Source organism: Chaetodon auriga, chromosome 13 (genome assembly GCF_051107435.1).
Source record: "Chaetodon auriga isolate fChaAug3 chromosome 13, fChaAug3.hap1, whole genome shotgun sequence".
NCBI classification, from domain to species: domain Eukaryota; kingdom Metazoa; phylum Chordata; class Actinopteri; order Chaetodontiformes; family Chaetodontidae; genus Chaetodon; species Chaetodon auriga.
In genome coordinates, this window is record NC_135086.1 from 6,147,210 (window position 1) to 6,165,553 (window position 18,344).

Consider the following 18,344-nt stretch of genomic DNA (forward strand, 5'->3'; position numbering starts at 1 on the left):
GGTGGCAGTGTGGCAGAAATACAGCGCGAACTGAATCTTCCTCGTTGGTGCGTACGCCCCCCGAGACGCCACCACATCGACCAATCAGAGACAGCTCGGTGCCTCTTTCAGGAAGTAAACGCAGAGACTGCAGAGGAGCGAGCAAGGAAAGCCAGCTTCACCTGAAAGTCAAATATAATAATGTCTTTAACCGTTTTGACGTCCGCGTACAGGTTTGTGGAGACTGGCCGTGTTTCTAGCGATCCTCTGAAATATTTTTTTTGTTTGTCGTCGTGATACTCTCGAGCTTGCGGCCATTATGTAGTTTGTTCTGAAATGTCAGACATGCTAAAATGAGGTTTGGGTATTGAGTTATTTGGATGCTAGCTGCTGTATCTGTGTGTTGTAATGTTGTGATAGTAAATGGATGAACGCACGGGAAGTCTGAGGTCAACCGGTCCAATAGTAGCATTGATTTGAACTTGAAGTTGTCTGAGTGCAAGAGTGAATTGATTCTGTCTGTCAGATGAGATGTTACGAAATGCTGAGTCCAGCCTGTACAGTACTTTTTCTTTGCTGTTCCACCAGACTGAGGTCCCTCTGCAGACTGCAGCGCATCCAGAGCCACATGGTGAGCTAACCCTCTCATGCATCTTCATGTTGTACTGTACCTACTGTAGTTTCCCAGTAATGGATGGTGAGAATTGTTGGGACGCAGTTATATGGTTTTCTTTGGTTTATATCAGCGTGCCACACAACCTGACATCATGCTGAAATGATGGGCTATGACATACAACGTAGGTCTCTCAGGATCACTCAGAGATGTGTGGTTTTTACCAGACACATCTGTCTGTCAGTCTGGTGTGGTGCTGCTATTTTTGAGTTCATTGCAGTGTTTCGTAAAGATTTACAGAATTGTCCTGTTGTCTCTGATTTGGATCAGATGTCGAGTCAGGTGGAACCAGAGGTTCTTCTGGAGAAGGTGGGCAGAGCAGGTGTGATCACCATGAACAGACCCAAAGTCCTGAATGCCCTCAACATGACCATGATCCAGCAGATCTACCCTCAGCTCATGGTGTGTGGAAAGCTTCCTTCATGCAAACTTCATCCGGGGGAAATGTCAAGGCCATGACCGTGTCAGGTGTCATTTATTACAGCGGCGTGTTACTGATTGCAAATGGCCGCCAGTATCTCACTTAGTCTGACACCGTCAAGGTCTTGGGGTTATTGAGAGTGGGACAGATTTACTCATAAACCTTTTCAAAGCTTGTTAACAGACATTCTTGTACTCTGTACAAAAATCCCTTTGTGCACCATTTTGCTCCAAACTGCTGCACTTACAGATCAAAGCAGGAAATTAAGTTACTTTTAACTTCCTGAAAAACAATCTTTAAGGTGTGCTGTAAATAAACACCAGAAAGCACACGTAGAACTATTTCTGTCATCCTCCCATCACATGGCTGTTGTGTCATTTGTGGTTTTAGATGTCCCAGCAGCCATTGTGCCGTCTGTTTGAACTTAACATCAGATTTGTTTTTTATGATGATATTCTATAAATTTGCTGCTTTTTTTGTGATTCTAGAAATGGGAAAACGACAAAGAGACTGACATTGTGATCATCAGAGGAGCAGGTGGGAAGGCCTTTTGTGCAGGTGGAGACATCAGAGGTAAGATGATCAATCGCTGCGTTCTGTGCAGCCCCAGTTTGTTCCTCTCATGTATCAGGATACGTTCAGGTCACAGAGATAGCCGTCAGTTTCTCTGAAGGATAATAACCAACAGTGTTTAAAAACACCTGCTGTTGGTCTGAAGGTGTTTCCTGAACCCCCCCTCTTCTAACCATCTTGATGAAAAAGTCTTCCACCTGCTGAATGATGAATAAACTGTGACTGAAACCTGTTGCTTGGTCTCTGTTTGCATCTGTTTTTTCCTCTCAGCCGTCACAGAAGCAGGGAAAGCTGGAGACCCTCTTGCGGAGGACTTTTTCCGTCAGGAATACATTCTCAACAATGCAATTGGTGAGTGCTATAAGTGCAGTTACAGACACTCAGGCCTCCATTTGATCAGTTTGCTTTGTTTAAAGTCATTTTACACCATTTATTTTATCTTTTAAGGAGCATGCCGGAAACCATATATCGCCCTTATTGATGGAATAACGATGGGAGGGGTGAGTACATGTACTTTTAATGCAGTGAGGTTTATATTATCAGGTTACTCTGGATGTTTGAATGATGTGGGCCTTTGAAACAACTTCATTTTCATTGTGTTTTTTGGCAGTTTTCACTCCTTTTTGAGTGAAAAGCATTGCTCTTTTTAAGAGGTGGGATGTTCATGTGTGCCTGTAGGTGTCAGTAGTGAGCCATCTGCCGCTGTTACCTGCTGCCAGTGGCAAGGTGGCCTCTGATTGGATGGAATATAAAGTGACAAAGCATTGTTGCTTCCACTGGTTTTTCCCTCCAGGTGTCATATGTGTTTGGAGTTCGGAGCTGAACAAATGCTGGTTTATCAGGAGTGATTTGATCACAAAGGACTGTGGTTTATCAGAACTGTGAACTGGCCTGGTCACAGAGGATGTCTGGCCTTTGGCTGAGTCTGTTCTTTTTTACATTTCATGACCTTGACCATGATTTTACTCCTGAGGTGTCAGCTGGGTCGCTCGCAGCCACCAGCATCTACTGGGTCATTACTCATCGTGTGCGTGTGTGTCGGTGTCCCTGTGGTGCAGAGATGTGTCAACATGTGTGAACATTGAGACTCACTGTTCAAATACTGGCCATTAGGGTGCACTATACACTCCAGACGTCTCTTCAGGAGTATTTTTTACAGCCATAGGAGGCACAGATCAATATCTCGATCAGGCTCTGTCTCTGTTTGACTGTTGTTTGCTGAGAGGTTGATGAACACCACGTGCATGGACACCGTTTTGCCTCTTTGGTTTCAAAACTTAAGTTTCTTTGTGTGTGTTTCTACTCCTGCTGAGTTTAATACTTCAAGCTTATTGTTATCTTGGCTGTCAAGTCTTTAATACCGTGCACTGTGACCCGGATCAAAGCTAGCAGGATTGGAATGGAGTTGTTTCATGTGTGATGTTGCTGCACACTGAGTTTGGCATAAGATGGGCTGAAGAAATAAAATGACAGCAGTCGGCTCTTCTGTGGTTTTGTCTGATTTTGAGGACAAAGAAAAACACACTGAGCAGGGTCGGGTTTTAAAGAATGAGGGTAGCATGCTGAATGTTTTGGAGGCTTTGGCCCTGCACAGAAACAGCTTTCCTCTTGGTTTTGTCTGACGTGAGGAGCTGAAAGAAACTGACTACAGTGACTTCTCAGTGTTGTTACGTCCACATTTATACACGCTGCTGTGATGATGCTGCATGGAGCTGAAGAACAGTGAGTTAGACATGTACTAAATTCAAAGAGACACATGTGGAATACCTATGGAGGGAGGTTAGCATGCTATTGAATGCTGTTCTATATCATTAGTATTCCTCAACTAAATAACATTTGCATACAGGTACAATAACTTGTAATTGTAACTGTAATTCTTTGGCCTCTAAAGGCTCCACCAAGCCAACCACCCGCAAACGGGGAGCCAAATTTGGGTTTTAATGGCAGCTGTGTTAAAGTGTTCACCATGTCTTTGACTGACAATCCAGTAAAGTTAAAGAAAACAGCCTTTTTCTGAATAGTAATAAACATTTCACGCTGGGAAACTCACAGAGGTTGAGTCCTACTAGCCGTGAAGCTAAAAACTCGTTGTGTTTGCTTGTTTTTCCAGTGTTTAGACAGCAGGGACGAACGATAACGACACACCCACTCACCATTTTCCTTTCCAAGAGAGACGGACGCTGTAATTTATTTGTCAGAACAGAAGTGAAAAACATGGCGGGGTGACGTGCAGTAATGGATGTGAGGGACAGCTCAGTGCTCGGATCTGATGCGCCGCGTGCTGAGGTCACTTCCGCTCATCGTCCCAGGGGAAAACCCTAAACGCTCTGATGTTCGCCCAATCATGTCGCACATTAATGTTGACGCAAACCATCCTCCGGGTGATTCCTGTGTAATGTGTGTGTAGTGGATGGAAACAGGCTGGTTCTATATATGGAAAAGTCCAAGAGCTACCGAGGCCCTGTTCCCAGATCTGTGCTGAGCTCGGGGCAGAACTCCCACGTCGGAGCAAGTATCTCTGCGTTAGTGATAACAAACCACCAGGGAGTGAAGGCATGTCGTTAGCAGGCCAAAGCACACACACACGCGCACACACACACACACGCACATGCACTCTATCTGTTTGGCTGCCTCTGACATCAGTGGGATCTCCTCTCACGCATCATTCATCGCTGTCCAAGTTTAAAATCCCTGGAATTAAGGCCTGGGAGCGCCGGAGTGTTATTAATCCGTGTCTGTTGAGCAGATTCTGCATCTCTCTCTCTTTTTTTGCATGTTGTTAAGATTTCAGACATTTACACAGTCACACAGCCGGCTCGTCACATCCAGAACACACTGTTTTGAAGTCAGTTTGTAAAGGGCGGAGTAGCTGCTGCTGCTCAGCTGAGCTGCACGACTGTAATCTCCGTCCCCCGGAGGACACAGCTCGTGTTTGCTAATGTCCACATCGTCTAATGAGAAGACAAGAGCGAGAGCTTAAAAGACCTGGGAGGCAGATTTTGATGCCAGCAGTGAGGTTCTCATCGTTCAGAGCCTTTGCAGAGCTTGTTTTGACAGTGAATACTTTGTGCGAGAGTGATGTGGAAAGCGACGCATGTGTTGTGCGCTGTCAAACAAGACTTCACTTTGTGTTAAAGTGTTTGTTACTATCATCCATCACCTGGACGTCTTTGCACCAGCTGGAGGGCGCCTGCACTCGTGCACGGTGTCCCTGATAATTTGCAAAAGTTGATTTTCTCTGCAAAAGGTTGAGCAGAGGGAAGTTCCGCTTTGCTTGGAGAGCGGCGGGAAAGCAGCGCCGCCACTCTGACTCATCTTAGCGGATTTCGCCGCACCTGTTTTATCAATATTTGCACGTCAGATATCATAATGAGGTCTCCATGAAGCCGTCCGTGTTCTGCGCCAGTGTAAACCTTTCCAGCCGGGTTGTAAATTTTGCAGCCTCTTTGTGTTTGTAAGCATTGGCTCCAAACACGCTCGTCTGCACACTTTTGCACATTTCCACTGTTTACAGCACGATCTGGAGACATGCTCTTATTTGGTGCTCGGTGGTTCCACGCCAGCACGTAACGATGTTCCACTACTTTTATGGTGAAACTTGGATAATGTGAGTCTAAACTGCCCCTCATTCCACTGGGTGCATCCAGTGATCACTGCAGCCAGACCACTTCTGTTCACTCTTATTTATTTGCATTGCAGATATTCTACTTTTCCACCGTTTTTTTCAGTATTTGGACACTTTAGAGGAAATGGCTGCTGCGATGTACAAGGTTCATTCATCTTATCTTTTAAGTGCTCTCCATCTTACGTGACTCATTCGGTGTCTAATAATAGATGCAGACAAGAGGAACTCTGGGTGTTCTGCTGAAACCTTACACATATGGAACTCTAACACGGTCGGTGTTTATTAACGACATGATGAAACAAATAGTGATATGAAAAAAAATGCAGAGTAATTGTAAATAAACACATTTTGAAATCATTTGGTAGCTTATTACAACTCATTAAAATGAAATGTGTCTTTTTTTTATTGTAAAACAGTTTATTGGAGTTTGTTTCAGTGTCAGTGGGAAACATCTTAAAATGACAAAAATGCAGAGGGACTTTTGAATAGGCTCCATTTATGTTACCAATAAAATCACTGATAGCTTTGTTGTATTAAAGCATGGCAGAGGTTCATCTGTTAGCATAAAGAAAATGAAAATTCAGCTTCAGTGTAACCGCAGCGGCGAGTGGCATCATAACTTTGTCCCTTTCGTGTCTGTCATCACTGTTTTAATGCCCCTTTTTTAACTTTTAGCTTAATCTCTCTCTTTCTAAAAAAGCGTCTGTTCAGCCCTCTCTGACCCTCGGCTTCGCCTCTTTAGCCGATCTGCTGATGTTTGACACGCAATGGCAGAGGGCTCATGGGAAATGAGTTTCTGAGATGCAGCCAAAAGCAGAAATATGAAATGAATCCAGAGACAAAGCCGTTAGTTAGTGTTGGTTTAACATGAATGAAAGAGGCTCTCACAGGTAGTTTCCATCATATTCCAGGTCGTGGGATTGAACATGAATAACTTTCCTGTTTCTTTTCCACAAAGCGAAGCTGATCTGTTTGAAATGAACTCGTCATCATAAAGTTGATGAAGACGACTGAAGCCAGCGTCCGTCTCTTTTGTTTGCCTCTTCATCTTTCGGTGTTGGGGTCTGGTTCTTTGCAGAGAGCAGCTCCTCTTGGCTGAAGTCTGTTTAGTCTCCAGTGATCAGATATTTTTAATCCTCTGTGGTCATTTGTCACACGGCCTTAAGGCAAACCGCCGCTGTCTGCCTCTGTTTGAGGACAAGGTCGCACACAGTCGCTGCTCGCTTGGCAGGACTCAGCACTCAGCAGGTGGCATCCTTTACTGTCATGAGCCCAAATGAAACTACAGGTTGTCAGAAGTCTGTATTTCAATAAGCTGCTGTGGCTTCATTGATCCTGATGAATCCTAATGCTGCTGCAGTAAACTTTCATCTTTACTCATAAGGGATTTTGTGGAGAATCTGTAGGAACAGGATTTTGGCATCAGAAGCTTTCTGGTCTCTGTTTGTAGTTGGAGTGGTATTGACCAATCACATTTGAGTGGGCTGCATGCAGGTGAAGGTAGGGTTCCCTGTGGAGAGCAAAAGAAAGGAAACGTGTTGGCTGGAGTTCAATCTCAGGACCGTCTGATGTCGATTTAGCTTTTTATTAGCTTTTTTTGATTTATCTGCATTAATGTGCAGCCAAAATGCGGAGCGGTTTGAAAGTCGAGATGCTAACCAGACTGTTAACCGGACCAGCATATGAAAAATGAAGTCTTGGCCTCGATACCTGTTACGAAACATTGGCTAAATCAGTTGAAATGAGTGTAATGCTGTTGTTTAATCACCCAATCTGAAATGCTGCTTTTAGCCTCGAAAGAAAGAAACATAAGCTAACACTGGTATGTTAGCTTCAGAGCTAATGTTGGCTTGTTTCGTTTTTTGTACCTATATTTTATTATTTCACTGTGGTGGTCTTAATTTTTATTTTCATCCTTATAATCATCATCGTTTTGATCTGTTTTTATGTCGTTCTGTCTTTTCTATCTGATGCACTCACTTGGTGCATGTGATTTCTTCCTTGTACTTTGAGCTGCAGTTCCTGTATGAACTGTGCTGCACTAATAAAGTTTATTATTATGACCTCGTTAGATTAAAGACATGTATCTCAGCATGTGTGACACTCGGCCGTACCGAAGCCCTCTTGACACAAACCCGACATGTGAATTCATGACATCATGAATCACCGGCGTCGCTCCAGCCTCTGCTTCAGGTGGACGTGAACCCTCAGGGGATTCACCTGATGACCTTCCACAGTCATTAATCACCACCAGTCGGTCACTGACATTCGATTTTCCCCTGACCTGACCAGGAAATGACCCTGCTCTCAGGTACAGTGAGGGATCCAATCACAGCGTATTCCCCTGTGGGCCAAAGCTTGCTTAATTAATAACACATCTTCCAGAGTAGTGAAGGTCAGCGGAGTAATGTGATTACTTACAGGACGGGATTCATCATCTTCTTTAATCTTGAGCTGGGCACAGTTTCCATCTTGTGAGTTTTAGTGTCTTTTTGTGTTGATGACGCCCACCTGATAGATGGATTGATCACGCTCGTTGGTTCATCCTGCGTCTCATCAGCGCGGTGCGACAGTTCAGCACTATAAAGGAACAACTACACGGCCAGTTCAAGGCACCTCTGTCTGTGTGTCCGCATTGTTTTATGCGTATAAGACGAGGATGGTGTTTCCATGGTAACCTTATAATCTGGCACACACACACACACACACACACACACACACACACACACACACACACACACACACAGAGTGAGTCCTGACTGTGCTTGAAATGTCCTCTGGCCAACACTGCTCATTAGCCTTCACCTCTTTCTCTGCTGCGAACAACAGGCGTAAATCACGCACACACACACACACACACACACACACACACAGGGTCAGACTGTGTTTTGTTGTTGTTTTTTTTTTCAGTCAGTAGTTTCCATGTCGAACTTCGGCTCCGTGCCTCCTTGTCAAGGTGACAGTTATTAATGTTCTCTCTGCCCTGTTTCCCCCTCTGCGCCTCCTCTCTGCCCAGCCTGGGCCTCTGCTTCCTCCTCTCTCCATCACAGCATTGATTTATTTTTCTTTGAACTTTTTTGTTCTCCTCCACCTGCAGGGCGTAGGTCTGTCAGTCCACGGACGGTTTCGAGTGGCCACCGAGAAGACGCTGTTCGCCATGCCAGAGACCGCCATCGGTAAGACTGTCCAGCTGCACTGGTTTCCTCGATGGAGGGGTGGAGGGGAGGGTGCTGGTTGGCCCACATCAGTGTGAGCGGGTGTCTTAGACCATTAATTATGTAGCAGCAGTGATCTCAGCCGCAGACCCGGCTGGATCCGGTTCATGCGTTCATAGACATGAGGTTTGTGTGCATGGGAAGCTGTGAAGGAAAACAAACAGATGAGCTGTTTTCAGCTCAGTCGTGATGGGAGAGATAACCGCAGCTGATCAAAGAGGGTGTGAAACATGCAGCCATGCTTTCGACTGACTGTCGATGTAAAGAAGCTGATCGGATGAGAGTTCAGAGCTGAGGTCCAAACATGGAGATGAAGGTGTTAAAGAAATGGTAAAAATCGAAGGTGGTGTCAGTCGGTAAACAAATGATAGCATCAGCATCAGCAGTGGCAATTGTGCTTCATCTGATCAGATAAGAATGAGGTGCAGTTTTACGTCCGTGAACAGCTGTTCAGCTCAGATCTTTATGGTCCCATGAGAGGAAATTCAGAATAAAAACATCTACACAATAAAGAGTGAAGACATGAAGAGTGCTGCGTTACGTCTGCGGCTCAGAGTAAAATAAAGGATGTCTGATAAGAGCAGCACAGAAAGTAAAGAAAACAAAGTGCTGAGCTGAATTTTAGAGTGTGTCACAGTTAACAGCCTTATTGCACATTAGAGAAGTAAAAACCTGTTTCAGCTAAAGTTTGGAAACCTGCATCTGTTGGGGGATTTGACGTGTTGGATTTAGCTTTCTGTGCGATTTGTCGGCTCTAAACGTCAAACAGAGAAGTCTGCCGCCTCAGCCACGCCGCCGTGTTGACGGCGGTTTCATACGCTGCTGTTCAGAAGTCTGGATTCACTCGTTTGCAAGCGTCCCTGCAGCCGATGGCTAAAAACACTAAAAACACTGAAAACACAGGCACGTGCACCTGAAAACTTTACATCCTCTGATTCATAGAGTCTGGCAACAAAATTCAGGGATATTTTTTAGTAACTTTCAGATTGATTGAATTGATTGAACAGAATTTCTGTTGTGCAAATCAATAATTCCTAACAAAATAACACAAAAAAATAGTTTAAATTGAAGGTTTATTGCACCAAAAATAAGTTTTACATGTAATTTAGCATTTTCTACATTCTAACATGGATTAATATAATTGTTATTATGATTATTATTGTGATATTGATGGAAAGCGTATGGCGCAGCCCTCCTGATCTGTTGTATATGTTGTGAGAAGCCGATAACGGCTAAATAAATGCACATAAAGCCTCGAGAGCAGAACACACAAACATGTCACGGTGAGAAAACAACAGGGCCTGTAAATATTTGTAGCTCAGCTGAAACTTTCCCACAGAAACGCCGAATTTGTTTCAGGAGGACGAGGAATAAAACAAACCATCCTGAGGCGAGGGACGGGATCCAAATCCTTTTTATTATTTCAGCAGAAACACGCTGTGACGTAACTCCATCAGGACTTATCTGTGTTTCCTGTCTGAGCCAGTTCCTCCAGTGTAAATGGCCTTTGCCACAGTGCTAAGCTATAGTTTGCTCTTTAGCTAATTGACTCTTGGAGACAGATGGCCTTCTCCTTAGGCGCTGAGGAGATTAGTAACAAATCTCTGTTAGGGCATTAACTAGCCTGTTGTCACTTAAATCCAGAGGGTTTGTCATTGTTTTATCTTAATGCATGAATGTAATAGTGTGTGAATCATTTGCAGACCACCCAGCTGAAGCCTGTCAGTGTGTTCACTTCATCGAGACGACATCGAGCTGGTCCTCGAGCATCTACCAGGATCGCTTTTAATGTATTTGGGCTTGAATGAAGTGACCAGGAGGAAAAGATTTGAGCATTTGGTGCAGAAGTTTCCAGTTTGCTGGTTGTTTTCCTGCAGCTTTAATGCCTATCTGTTCATGCTCTGATAAACTGACCGTGCGCTCTCACTCCCTCAAACTCCCAAGAACAATCACGTCATCCTCGATTTGATACACAGGCGCTTGCGCACACACACGCTGATGCTTTGCTGTGCGGTGGAACCTGACTCAGATGTTTGATGGAGGGACGAAGATTATGCTGTCAGCAGTGAGTAAACGAGGGAAGCAGAAGGAAAAGGCTGCGCTCTGGTTGGTGCCGTCTGACAGCGAAGAGCAGCTCAGTTGCACAGGCTGAGGATCGGCTCTGTGACAGGATTGATGGACGGCGTGTACAGCAGGGTGTGTCTCCTTGTAGCTCTAATCAATGCACATACGCCGTTGCGTTGCCCAGTACTTGTTGGTGAAGCAGTCCATAAAATTCTGTTTAGTGTCATTATTGATGCATTTTGGCCAGAAGGCGGGAAATCTTGGCTAATTGTGGTCGGAGCCGCTTTTGTCTGCAGCCCTCTGCGCCTCCATTATCAGCACGTCCCCTCTGTAATCAGGAACTTGGACTTCGCGCTGCACAGCTTTTTCACAGAGATCGCAGCTGCTTGGAGAGCCCCGCATGCTTATTTTAGCCTTGATCCTGGGGTTCAATCCTCTCAAGAGCCCCTCTTATGTGCTGGGTTTACCGCGACTACAATCACATTGTGAAATTTGGCTTTTTCCTCTTAAGTATGCCAGTGTTACACAAGTTTCAAATGCAGCAGTTTGGCTGATTGGACCTCCTTCCAGGTCTGCATAGATTGGGCTTGATCGACATCAGGAGATGACTGCTCATTAGCTGCATTCCACGTCGTGTTACTTCAAATTTCACACTATGGACTGCGACAGACGAATGAGCAAGATGGTCAAACGTCAAGCCGCAGTGGTACAATGAAGTAATATGTCCCACTTTTATGCATGCCGCATGCAACAGTGTGTACTTTGTAAGAGCAGCTGCAACCTACGTCTGCACAAACTCAGTCCACTGAACCGAAACAAGACAAAACACCTGTGAGTGTAGACTTCACATTTATGTTCATGAAACTTGCAGGGACCTAGTTAGAGAATTACTTTGAGAGCAGCTCAGCTCAGACAGTGATATCACCTGAACTAAAGAAGTTTAAGTGCTTCACAGTTAAAAACAAAGCAGATATAATCGGTCAGTTAGTTTGTGTCCGCTCGTTGACATCGATTTATTAGTGGATAAAGCATGATGTCATGGGCCTGAGGTTGGAAGCGTGCAGGTGTGCCCTAATTACTCTGAGCAGCAAACTCATCACAGCAACATCCTCCACATTTGCATAATAGATGTGAAAAGAGCTTCATGTGAACGCTGCTCCCACTGTGTGCTCCCCTCAGGCTGCAGCATCAGCAGGGGCGCAGGTAACTCCAGTACATGTCCTCCTTCAGGTGGGGGTGTTTGGGGGAGGCCAGATGAGGGGTCCTGCTTTAATGACTCCCTCTGGTTTGGGCGGGGGGCGAGCACAGCTGGGAGTAGACCAGAAAGAAGCAGCTGTGGACGCCTACTCGCACCACGGTGGAAATAAGGCCTGCGGATCATACAGAAAGAGCCTTTTGTGATGGTCAGAAAGTAGGAAAATGTTATAAAAATACAGTATAATACAAAAAAACAGTAGGCTTTTTTCATAAAGGACATTTTGACTTGTCAACTGCAACCTATGACATTAACTATGGCTGCATCGCTTTAAGCTGTAACAGGACGAGGACCCTCATACATACATATATACATACATACATACATACATACGGCTAAATGAACAATGAACACGTGCAGCATAAAACTGAATACATGCACTCAGTCAGGCTAAAAACGAGGACAAAGGGCTGGTCCTTTGTCCCTCTCTTCCCTCCCTTCATCATGTGATCAGGCCTTTTCTTGCCCTTTAGGGACCCTGGCTATAATTTATTAATGGCCGCCCTTCCACCACTCCCCCACCATTACCAATAACACTTTATAACTCAGCAATCACCCTTCAAAGACAGCGTCAAAGATGAGCGGGTGAGCAGGTGTGTGGCAGAAAGACTTTTAATGGATACATAAAAATGTTCCAGGAAATATTCAGCACCAACGTTCACGGTTTAGCCTCTAAAAACACAACAGTGAGCTGCTGCTGCTTCAAGTTCACACCAGCAACAAATGTGTATTAATCCGCAGCTGAAAATAGTCCCCAGCTGATGCACAGTTTAGTCCTGTTTTAGTGTTTGTTAAAACTACAGTGACCTGCTGTTTTAGGAAATTACTGACTAACGACACACACTTCGATCACATCCTTTCTCACCCCCCCCCCCCCCCCCCCCCCCCCCACCCAACACTCGTTAACTCCTTCTGTGGTGGGATTAACAGATTGAACTCAGCCCTGCTCGCGTTCTGAACAACAGCCATAATCTGCCGCATTTATGATATTACATTTTCAGCCGTGAATCAGGTCACATCATCTAATCCGCCCCCCCACCCCACCCCCCACTCGCCTCACGCCACGACACAGAAGCCGTCAGAAAACCAGCTGTGACCGATGGAATCTCATTTCCTGTCACAAACATGGAACTCAAATGGAAAAATAGTTAAATACAGAATTCAGATATGCTGTTTTTTCATTATACTAAAATATTTTAGCATTCGCAAACATTCATGACATCTGATGGCATCACTTTGGGCTCAAGGAAATTAGTTTTTCACCTGTTTTCTGATGTTTTGTCGACAAATGAACAAACTGATAACAACATAAATCAGTGTGATGATGGTCCACGATTGTTTATCCCTGAGTAACAGATGCTAATCATGTTGTTATTCATCGTTTTGGTGCTTAGTCACTTGTTAACTGCGGAGGGGGGGGGGGGTAATAATAAATTCCTCCACATTTCAGTGAAACCTTGCTCGCTTTCAGCTCACAGGTCGATTCATCACCTGTCGAATGTTCCGCTTAATATGTCCATTGGTCACAATTCTTCAAAAAAACACATTCAGAGGGATCAATTTTCAAGAGTTTTTGTTGATGTATTTTAAAGATGGCGAGCATCAGCCTCACAAATCCAGCACTGGTGGGTCTGTGATCACGCGGTTATTCGATGCTCAGCTGATTCTTGATTCTCGCGCTCTGTTTTGTTTTGACAGGGCTTTTCCCTGATGTGGGAGGTGGCTATTTTCTGCCCAGGCTCCAGGGGAAGTTGGGGCTGTTTCTGGCCTTGACGGGCTTCCGTCTCAAGGGACGAGACGTGCAGAGAGCTGGAGTTGCCACTCACTTTGTGGAGTCCAAGAAGGTACGATAACTCAAGTTAAGATGAGATCAACTCACAGGAGATCGGACGTGGTAAGTGTAAGTTTTTGTGCTTTGGCTGGCCAAAATAAACTTCCTGTTTGACATATAGTCAATTAAAAACAGCACAAAAACATTATATTTAATGTTTGAGCTCATCAGCTTCAGTGATTTTTACAGGGACACAGTTTGGAATCGGGTTTATATTTAGGAACAATGTCATACAAGACTGCAGACAAACCCTGGTCAAGCCAAACACTCTGGATTTTTCCACTGTATTGCTTTCAATTCATTATCTAAACCACTTAGCAGCCCGTGCTCTGTGTGAGCGTGAGCCACGGTGCGGGACAGCGGCGTGACGGGGGGGGGGGGTTAAGGCTCGGCTGGAAAGCCGGATGCTGAGTCACTCGCTGTCTCACTCTTGTTTAAAGTGCCGGGCCTCACTGGCTCGTCCAGAGGCAGGTTGTGTTTGTCTTGCCGTTGGCGTGAGGTCAGATCAGTGGGCGGCAGAGTTTGTTTAAGACTGTGACCTTGGTTTGGAGGACAGACGAGCAGCGAGGTGGATTCACTCTATTTGTACAGTTTTTACGGCAGAGTTTGAGCAGAAACGAGGCGGACAAAATGTCTCACCTCGCTGGAGATAATGAAAACGTTGGTCTGTGTCTGTGTGTTAAAGATCACGTTAAAATGCACTCGTTCATTGACAGGAAACATAGCCCACATTGAAAACTGTTTGTGTCAAGCGCTGCCTGATTCATTAAAATAATCCACCAAAGAAGAAATCGGCCAATTGAGAACAACCAGTTCTTCAAAACCCAGAGGCAAAGATCTGCTTGCACCCTCTAATGTCATTGATTTTCAGCCTAATGGCTCGTAGAAGCACATTTACAAGCTTGTTGTCAGTGAGGAGTCTTAATGTGAGGCTCTCTGTCCGGACAGATCTCAGATCTGGAGAAGGAGCTGGTGAACCTGAAGTCTCCCTCCGCTGAAGACGTCTCCAGAGTGCTCGAGTCCTTCCAGAACCAGGTTAGTTTTATTTAGGCTGTGTGTGTGTGTGTGTGTGTGTGTGTGTGTGTGTGTGTGTGTGTGTGTGTGTGTGTTGGTAACTGTGTCCTCTGTCCACAGAGTCATCTGGATTCGGAGAAGCCTTTTGTTCTGGACAAGCACATGTCTGATATCAACAGGTCAGCCTTGAATATCTGTGTTTCCAAACATGAACATCGAGGCTCGTTATTCTGTACTTCATCACTGTCAGCAAACCACGAAAAGACCAAAACCAGCAGTGTGTGCACGAGTGTCTCAGTGTTTGAGAGCGTTCAGAGCTGCTGAAGATCAGCTGGGGACTGTTCTTAGCTGTGGATTTGGTGCTCGCTGATGTTTTTGTAATAGTTTTTGGACAACAGTGCAGCTCTGCAGGGCAGAGGAATAAGACTCATCAGGCTGAACGTACCTGGCAGTGAAATCAGCTCATTGTTTTGGTCTGTTTGTGGGTTTTGTTGACTTACGAAACATCTCAACCTTGAAGCCTGATGAGAGTGAACTGAGTCCCTGTTGGTCTTCCTCCCCCCTCAGGCTGTTCAGCTCCGGCAGCGTGGAGGGCATCATGCAGGACCTGAAGGCAGACGGCTCAGAGTTCGCTAACAAACAAGCTCAGGTTTGATCCCTGAAACGTTTGTTTCTTCTGAAGTGTAGCGGCGCTGGTGCAGAGGCATGCTGAAGGCGCTCCTCCCCTCTCTGCACCATCAGATAAATCCCACTGACGGTGCTGGGACGGAGCCAGGTGTTACTTGGCTTCAGCAGAATGTGTTAGTAATTGGAAGTCACCTCAGTTTAAGCACTTAATGTCTTAGTCTTCATCTTGTGCCTTGTTGGCTGGACCAGAGTCTCTGATTTCCACCCAGACTGTCCAGTGAGATCAGACCTGTGAAGGGAGGCGTACAACCCCACGGGGGTGCGCTCAGGCAAATCCACTTCCTCCGTTACTACTACGCCACTGACTCACGTCCCGCCTCATAGCCGTCTTTGTCACATTTGCTTCTATTTTTCCATGATTTGGTTTGATATGTGCAGCATTTTTCCATCTTTCCATCTGAGTCTCTTGCACAGAAAAACTCCCTGTGTCTCCTCCTCCAGACCCTGTCCCGGATGTCCCCCACGTCCCTGAAAATCACCTACAAGCAGCTGCAGGAGGGCGCAACTCTGAGCCTGTCGGAGGTGTTGGTGATGGAGTACCGACTGAGCCAGGCCTGCATGGTAAGAACCAACCCGGCAGAGACGTGAACATCCTTCATTTTCAGACTTCAGTGATCAGAGTTGGATTACTTTGATCAGTTGATTTGATGTGTTGGAGTGAAATCTGAAATCTCATGGGTTGTTTCTGTTGTTCTGCAGAGGGGCTGCGACTTTTACGAGGGTGTGAGAGCCGGTAAGTCACTGCAGGGCATGAGGTGGAATATGGTGGATGTGAATTTCAATGATGCTGCATAATTCATGATTGCATGAAAAAAAGAGTAATGTTGATTCTAAAAGTTATTAAAGGATCCTTAAATAATAAAATAATTCTTTGCTTGACATCGTCTCATCCTCTGATTCTTCTTCTGTGTTGTGCTTTTCTGTGCGTTTCCAGTGCTGGTCGACAAGGACCAGAATCCGAAGTGGAACCCGTCCACGCTGGAGGAGGTGTCCGACCAGGCGGTGGAGCAGTGCTTCTCCTCGCTGGGAGAGAAAGACTTGACTTTCTGAAGTCTGCCCGCCAGCAGCTGCCTCCCACCTTCAAACACACACACCACAAAGCCTTCGCCGAGCCCCCACATCCCTTTATGGTCTGTGAGAGGACGGCAGAGCAGAGGACGAGAGTGAGCCTGTTATTTTATGACAAGTACATGCAGAGGTCGTACACCTCATAGTTTGACTCGAAACTGTTAAATACTGCAGTGACATTTTGCAGGAAGCATCCAGGCTGCTCCTCTGCAGCCGAGGAGAAGAATCTGAATCCTGTTCACAGCCAGAAATCCAAAATAGTAACAGAAGAAGCAGCTCACAGAGGCCCTGTGTGTCACACCTGAAAAATGTTTTAGTGTAAACTTGCTCTGCGGTGGACTTTCTTTTTCTGCTGCACAGCAGCACGAACACGAGGACTCTGGAGGAGAACATGATCTCACCAGCGAGTGCTTTATTACATTTCCTGTGGGCGTTTGTTGATGTCACATGGCTCAGCATCATTCAGATAGTTTTGATCTTTATCTGGTGCGTTTCCTCTTAAAGGGACAGTTCACCCCAAAATTAAAAATACATTTTGTCCTCTTACCTGTGGGGCTGTCTGTCCTTCTGCATTGCTTTGGTGTGCACAGGTTATCAGCCGTGGAGATGTTCCCTCTCTTGAATATAAAGGAACCAGACGACCTGGTTACTCAAGATAATCCACAGACTTTGCTGTGAGCATTTTCATGTTGGAACTGTTTCCTTTTGACCGAACTACACCCGCCAACCCCATCACTGCACTGAAGGAAGCGTGCATCTCCTCGTGGATTAAAGAGCAGGATGTAAACGTGTTAATGGAACGTTAGCTAGCAGTATCAGTTAGCTGTAGACTAATCACAAGCTAGCAACGTCAAATATATGACGATAAATAGCACTGCAGCTAAGAAGACAGAAAATATTTTTGATTTTGGGGTAGACTGTCCCTTTAATCTGTATTCACATGGATAAAAAAGGTATTTTCTAACAAATCCAAGCAGCACTCCCAGAACAAATAAAAGGATATCATTTGTTCTCAGTCCATTTTCATGATGATTACTTTGCATTTTAGGAGACAAATGTGTTTTCAGCCGTGTGTGGTATCGTGTCAGTGTTTTTCAGGAGGAATCAGATCGCCTCCCCGAATCAATAGCTGCATCATTTATGAGACCAGCGGTCAGATTAGACATCCATGCTGGAACAGAGAGCAATAAAGAGCTGGTAATGTAACATAAAAAGCTCTGTGTGTTCTCAGTAAGTGAAGGAACTGCTCACATAGAAAAGAACTGCAGGCAGAAACTTAATGACCTGCTCGCAAAGTGTCCTTGTGAAACAGTGACAGGGTTTTATGAAAGTGGCTTCGCTGTCAGCATGAAAGCACCAAGCTGCTGCTCAGATATGAGGCTGACAAAGTAAACATGAACTGTGGGATTGGGAGCCGCTCTGCTCTGCCTGCAGTGCAGGTTTTACACCTGCACGAGGAACACCTTTACTCCATGTCTGTTTTAAAGCTTCTCTACCTTCACATTCAGTCTCATTTCAATTATAATCTGTTCTAGTCGTCAAGCAGCAGCACTGCCACATGCAGGCTGAGGCTCTTTCAGCCTTCGCAGTCCTTCAACAGGCAGCCAGGCCGACCTCCCACATACTGAAGGCAATGAAGTGCCACAAACACAGAGAACGCAGTCTGAGTGTTTCCCTCCACGTTGCAGATAAACCGTCGCGGTTTAAGGCTGCTGTTTGCTCTTCAAACACACACCGGCCAGCAGTCGCCTCTACGTCCTGTTTGTCCTTCATGTCGCTGAACTTTTAACCTGCCGTGCGTTCGCTCGTGCAGGATGCAGCTCGTTTCACAGCCGTTTTGAATAAATACTGTCCATCTGTGCCACTGAATGAAGTGAAAAGTGTCTGAGCGTCCTTCCACCGAACAAACAGGCTGTGCTGACGTTTGGATTTAGAAAAT

At 45.4% G+C, this 18,344-nt stretch overlaps 1 protein-coding gene across 1 annotated transcript; it reads left to right on the top strand.

Moving 5' to 3' along the window:
- The first annotated feature begins 89 nt into the window (after positions 1 to 89).
- hibch (3-hydroxyisobutyryl-CoA hydrolase) lies at positions 90 to 18,273 on the top strand. Its single transcript, XM_076746928.1, has 14 exons — positions 90 to 212; positions 568 to 610; positions 923 to 1,054; positions 1,562 to 1,646; positions 1,917 to 1,997; positions 2,094 to 2,146; positions 8,369 to 8,447; positions 13,504 to 13,649; positions 14,585 to 14,671; positions 14,771 to 14,829; positions 15,218 to 15,299; positions 15,779 to 15,898; positions 16,037 to 16,070; positions 16,272 to 18,273. Exons 1-14 carry the CDS (start codon positions 181 to 183, stop codon positions 16,385 to 16,387), a joined length of 1,149 nt encoding a protein of 382 aa, XP_076603043.1. The 5' UTR covers positions 90 to 180; the 3' UTR covers positions 16,388 to 18,273.
- Positions 18,274 to 18,344: the final 71 nt, after the last annotated feature.